Here is a 6,000-nt window from a genome sequence, read left to right on the forward strand (position 1 = left end):
ATACACCCCATCCCCATTTTGCCCCTATGGCTTTAGAAACTTCATTCTCCACATATTACATACGTTTACTTCTCCTACTAATCTATCTGATGCTGATCTGACTGCTTTTCCAGTCCGAGAAAACCCCAGAGAAGGGGGAATTTTTTCTCTGCTACTACAGTGGCAAACTAAATGCTTTTTGGGTGGAAATGAAAAAGTATATTGATTGTTTTTAGTTTTCCAGAGTGAAGCCAATTAGACCCAAAGGGATCCTAACATTTCTTTTCCCACTAACTGTGGGGTTTTTTTCACCAAGTAAAAATTTTTATGTTCACTGCCTACCTTCCCAAATGTGGCAGGGTTGACTTGGTTCTGAACATTTTGCCCACAGGTATCCACATAAATGTCATACATGAGGCAGCGAGGCACACTGTATCCTTCACAAATGCAGAAATTGTCCACCAACCTGAGGGAGAGAGAAGGAGAAGGAAGAGGACTTTGGTGGTCTTTTTTTGGGGGGGTCACACCCGGCGATGCATAGGGAATACCCCTGGCGTTGAATTCAGGACTTACTCTTGGTGGTACTCGGGGGACCATATGGGATGCTGGGGATCGAACTCAGGTCGGCTATGTGCAAGGCAAATGCCCTACCCACGGTGCAACCACTCCAGCCCCTTTGGTGGTCTTTAGAACTGTACACTTTGGTGAGAGCCAATGGTCAGGCACAGAGCATGGTCCAAGCAACATCTATTGAACAGACAGCGCAGGACTCAGAAAAGCTGACCACTGCCAGCTCCATAGCAAACACACCTAATCCTGCCCTTCTCACATTTTCTGAGGATTTTTAGATCACAAATAAAAGTGCTCTGAAGGACAGGGGCTGACTCAGTAGCAGAAGACCTTACCATCATGAGGCTGTGAGTTCAGTCCCCAGCACTGCCCCCCATGCCAGGTGCAAACTCAGCAGCGAAAGAGTGAGCTACAGGGCAGAGTTCCATAGGAGAGGATGTGAAACTCCCCGTCATCACAACAATAACTAATGACAGAGGGAAGAGGGGATGGTACTGGTACCTGCAGGAAATCTGGGTCTTTGATTCATCTGATCAAAAGCTATTGTGGCTCCTATCTCTTTTGAAAGAAATTTGCATTTTGTTAGTTTCAGCAGAAATTTGAAAAATTTCTATTTGTATTCAGGAGACTGTCTATAGCCAGGCTCCGTGTGCAGAGGGATTAGACAATGTTCATAAATTCAGTGAAGTCTGGAGAGACAGCTGGCTGTCCCCATGCATCTTTATGTTTCCCACAAGGCCAGCCTGCCTCATTCCACTTCTGCAGCCCTTCTTGTTTTATTTATTTATTTATTTATTTATTTATTTATTTATTTATTTATTTATTTATTTATTTATAGAGGGCTATACCTGGCAGTGCTCAGGGCATACTCCTTCCTGACTCTACACCCAGGGATCATTTCTGGTGTGCTCAGGGGATCATATGGGGTGCCTAGAATCAAACCTGTGTTGGGTACATGCAAGGCAAGTGCCCTACCCACTGTCCAATCTCTTCAGCCCGTCTCCTACTGCAGTCCTTCCTGTTCATCAAACTTCTGCTCCCTGTTAGGGGTCTTCTCATGCTTTTATATCTCTTTGGGAGATTCCACCTGTGTAAGATAGTCTAAAAATCATCCAGTGCCTGACTACAATTCCAAATGGAGAAATAAAGCCCAGTACAACATCTTTTCCAGGTGACAGCAATCAGGCCTGCCTGGGCTGTGCCCTGCTGCCCTCCGTGCCATGGTGATTTTTCTAAGCAAGTGGTCTCCCTGGGCATATTCTGGACACCCTCCCTGGACACCCTCCAACCAAGGCTCTGAACTGCAAACTCAGGAGTTCTGTTGCATCTGGGTTTTGAAATTTTGTGTTAAAGTAAATACAACACTAAGATCATCATTTTCACTCTAAAGTTCAGAGACATTGATTCTTTGTACTTTGTTGTACAAAATCAATTGGGCAGAAATCTCTCTTCATCTCGCAAAATGGAAGCTCTTCTTGACTAAACAATAACTCATCCTTCAGCAACTTCAAATACATGCTACTGTCTTTAGGATCAGAAGCACACTGAACACCTCATCTAAATCGAATCATACTGTCTTGTCCTCTTGTGACTGGCTTATTTCATTGAAGTATTTCCTTATGTATCAGAATTCCATTCCTTTTTTTGTTTTAAGGCGGAGCCACATTTTACTTCTGCATAGAGCACATTTTGTGTGTCCATTCACCTGTGGACAGATAGATCCTTGTGTTGCTTTCGTAAATAAGGCTGCTGTGAATGTGGAGGGGCAGATATCTGTTTTCAGTAGATGGGGGTACAGAGACAGGGCTGCTGAAACACAAGATAATGATATATTTGGCTTTTTGATGGAGTGTTTTCTGTAGCAGCTGTATTGGATTACATTTCTGTCAGCAGCACACAAGGATTCCAATTGCTTCAGTTCCTTGACGATGCTTTATTTCTATATTTTTGGTTGATAGCAGCCTCCTTAATGAGGCTGAGGTGGGGGAGGCATGTTTTTTGCTCCTGGCATGAAAACCACCTGTGCCAGTGATTTGGTTATGGTTCTGGCTCAGAGACTGGACACCTATGAAAGAGCCACACGGGAAACCATGATCCGCTTGGTCCCCAAGGCTCCATCTGTCTGCAAATCTGAGGAGCAGTTCACACCCCCCATCCCAACCCCACCCCCACCCACACACTGGGAGGGTTAGACTGTATGGACAGGATTCATTTCTATACTATCTGCAGTGGCTTAGAGCACTCAATTGTGCAGCCTCTCTTCTGTCTGGTCACAAACCATCCCAAAGGGGGTCCAGGTCTGTCTGTTCTTTGTCTTTGTTTTTGAATCTCTGACAATTGTGTCAAGGGTCTGGAGCATAATATAAACTCCAGAAGCTTTTCATGTAACTTGGTGTCATTGAGAAAGCTATCCTGACTCCTGAGTCTAGGAATCAGTGGTTCATGTCTGAGCTAGTGACTGTGGGGGAAAAGAGCCACTGAGTAAGAGAAAATACTGTGTGCGCCAGAGTTTACTCTTTGGGTCATTTCTGGAAACTGAAATGCATCTAAGACACTGTAGGTGGAAAGGGGGAAGTAGAATTGGTTTCAATCACAAACAAGCCCTTCATTTTTGCTACTTAACTCATGTAACTATCTGAAAGTGTTTTCTGAGAAATAGACCTTTAAAAAAGTTGTTTTGAATCACCCTGAGATACAGTTACAAAGTTATTCATGATGGAGTTTCAATCAGTTACATAGTGATATAGTGTTCCAACATCTGCCCCTCCACCACTTTACATCTCCTACCACCCATATCCTCAGTTTCCCTCTCCCCATCCCACACCCCCAGCCTGCCTCTGTGGCAGGCATCTCTCTCTCTCTCTCTCTCTCTCTCTCTCTCTCTCTCTCTCTCTCTCTCTCTCTCTCTCTCTCTCTCTCTCTCCCTTCCTCTGTTTCTCTTGATGTCCCCCTGCCTCTGTCTCTCTCTTTTGCACATTAGGATTTACAATACAGATATTGAGAGGTTGAAATAGTCCTTTTTTGGGGGATGTATCCTATATCTACTGGTTATTTGTCTTACAAAACTAAGGTTTCAGTACTGGTTTCAATTATTTTCCTATTTATGAAGAACTACAACCCCCGTGTTCATCCGTAGAAACAGCAGAGTGTATTTTTCTTCCTAGTGTTCTTTTGCTTCTATTTAAACAGCTGAGGAGAGTTTCACAAACATTGTGAAACCACTGTTGCTGCTAGTCAGAGAAGGTCCCTTCTGAATCTCACACTAAGCAAACATTGTCCTGGCCGGCTCTGAGATGCAAGAGAGGCGGCAAAAGCCAACAACCCCCTGAGGGACACAGCCAAGGGCTTCCACCTGCTGTTGGGGAGCACCCCAGAAGGAAATCCAGGATCCACAGTGACCTCGCAGACTCCCCCAGATAGAGTGTGAGCACCTGCCCTGGGTACGCACGTGTGTGTGTGTGTGTGTGTGTATGTTTCCTGCATGTGTGCATGTGTGTATTTGTGTATGTCTGTCCTGGATGTTTACCCTAGGCATGTGTGTTCAGACGTGTGTGTCTGCTCTGTTTACGTGTGTCCTGGGGGTTGTGTGTCCTCTGTGTGTGTGTGCACTGTGCATGTGTACAGACATGTGTGTCTATTGTGTGTGTGTATGCCTGAGTGTGTCTGTGTTCAGGCATGTGTGTCTGTCCTGGTGTGTGTGTGCCCGCCTGTATATATATATGTGTGTGTGTGTGTGTGTTTCTGTACAGGGAGTGTGTTCAGAGGTGTGTCTATCCCAGGTGTTTGTGTGTGTGTGTATATGTGTGTGTGCATGTTGGGCATGTGTTCAGACACATGTGTCTATCTTGTGTGCGTGTGTATATGCCTGTGTGTTTGTGTGTGTGCGCTGGGCATGTGTGTCTGCCCTGGTGTGTGTGTGCCCACCTACATGTATGTGTGTGTGTGTGTGTGTGTTTCTGTATAGGGAGTGTGTTCAGAGGTATGTCTGTCACGGTGAGGTGTTTGTGTGTGTGTGTGTGTGTGTGTGTGTGTGCTGGGCATGTGTTCAGATATGTGTGCCCATCTTGCATGTGTGTGTGTATGCCTGTATTTGTGTGTGTGTTCAGGCATGTGTGTCTGCCCTGGTGTGTGTGTGCCCGCCTACATGTATGTGTGCGTGTGTTTCTGTACAGGGAGTGTGTTCAGAGGTGTGTCTGTCCCAGTGTCCCAGGTGAGGGGTGTGTGTGTGTGGGGGTGGGGGGGCTCCTGTGTTCCGACTTTCAGCAGGCCGGAGGGCCGCAGTGCCGGCTGTGTGAGGAGGGTCTGTCCCCGCGGGCTCACCACTGGATGATGGCGCTGTGCAGGCCGCGGCTGGGCGATGCTGCGGGCACACCCTCGGCCATGGCGCGGCGGCCCGGCGGGTGGCGGCGCTGCCGGCTCCGCCGTGTTTACTTTAGAGCGGGGCGCGCGGGCAGGCGGGGCGGGAGCTCGGGCCGGGCGCGCGGGGCCAGACCAGGAGCCCCGCGGGGCCGTGCAGTACGGCCGTGGTCACCTCCCCCTGCCATGGCCACCTCTCGGACGGGGACAGCAGCGGGGGGAAACTTTCCGCCGCCCCGCCTGCGCCTGGGGTCCGCGCCTGGGGTCTGAGACCAGGCCCTGCGCCTGCGGGTTTGCGGGCTTGCCCTCCGCCCGGGCTGCAGCAGAGCGGGCCCCAGCACCCACCCACCGCACACGGCCCGGGCGAAGCCGTGGGTCTGTCGGTGCTGGCTCGGGCGATCGGGAGCTGGGAGCACCGGGAGTCTGGGGACGCTGATGGGCTCTGGTTGAGACCAGTGGAGCCCCTGGCAGCCACCTGGGCAGATGACTGAGTGGCCGAGCTGACCCCTCCAGACGTCTATGTGCATTGGGATGCAGCGCCTGCAGTGAGCCCGCAGGGCAGCTGTGCCCTGGGGGCTGTGGGAACTCACTGCTGTGACACTGGGTGACACGGAGTTAATTCACTGACCCCCTCCGACCCCACTTCTTTTGCCAGCTCTCCAGCGACTCTTACAATGAAGTGTTCAGTGAAAGGAGTTTGTTTGAGCTCAGTCGTGCCACGTGGTGCTGATGCTTCTAAAGCTCCTCGCCCGGGATGATTTCTTAGTTCAGACTAAAAAGAATTTGACAACTCAACAACAGCAAGAACAAAACAGCTTAATTAAGAAACGGGGGAAAAGCACTGAAGTTCTTCTAAAGAAGATTCATCTGTGGTCAGGATGGGCACAAAACGATGTAGAGCATCATTCACCAACAGGGAAATGCAAATCTAAACTACATCTAGGCTTCCTTGTACACTGTGTGGGAGGGCTGCTGTTGAAAAAGGACAAATAACAAGTGTTTCTCAGACACTAGGAACCCCAGCACCTAGAAGGGGCTCCCAGAGAGACAGTGCAGGACATTCATCAAAGAACCTGCCATACACTTCCCCCTTTG

The 6,000-nt window shown here is 48.9% G+C and overlaps 1 protein-coding gene across 3 annotated transcripts in view; it reads right to left on the bottom strand.

Moving 5' to 3' along the window:
* The window catches only part of RFX8 (regulatory factor X8), a 72,458-nt gene extending 67,527 nt beyond the window's left edge, over nucleotides 1-4,931 (bottom strand). For 2 of the 3 annotated variants that reach the window (XM_055123093.1, XM_055123092.1), the window contains exons 1-2: nucleotides 4,870-4,931; nucleotides 322-445 (exon numbers count right to left, since the gene is read on the bottom strand). In XM_055123093.1, coding sequence (XP_054979068.1) covers nucleotides 322-445; nucleotides 4,870-4,931 — 186 coding nt within the window. Of the gene's footprint in view, nucleotides 1-321; nucleotides 446-4,869 lie in introns of those variants that run through there. The other variant, XM_055123094.1, reaches the window with a different exon arrangement.
* Nucleotides 4,932-6,000: the final 1,069 nt, after the last annotated feature.

This window comes from Sorex araneus, chromosome X (assembly GCF_027595985.1).
Source record: "Sorex araneus isolate mSorAra2 chromosome X, mSorAra2.pri, whole genome shotgun sequence".
Lineage (NCBI taxonomy): Eukaryota > Metazoa > Chordata > Mammalia > Eulipotyphla > Soricidae > Sorex > Sorex araneus.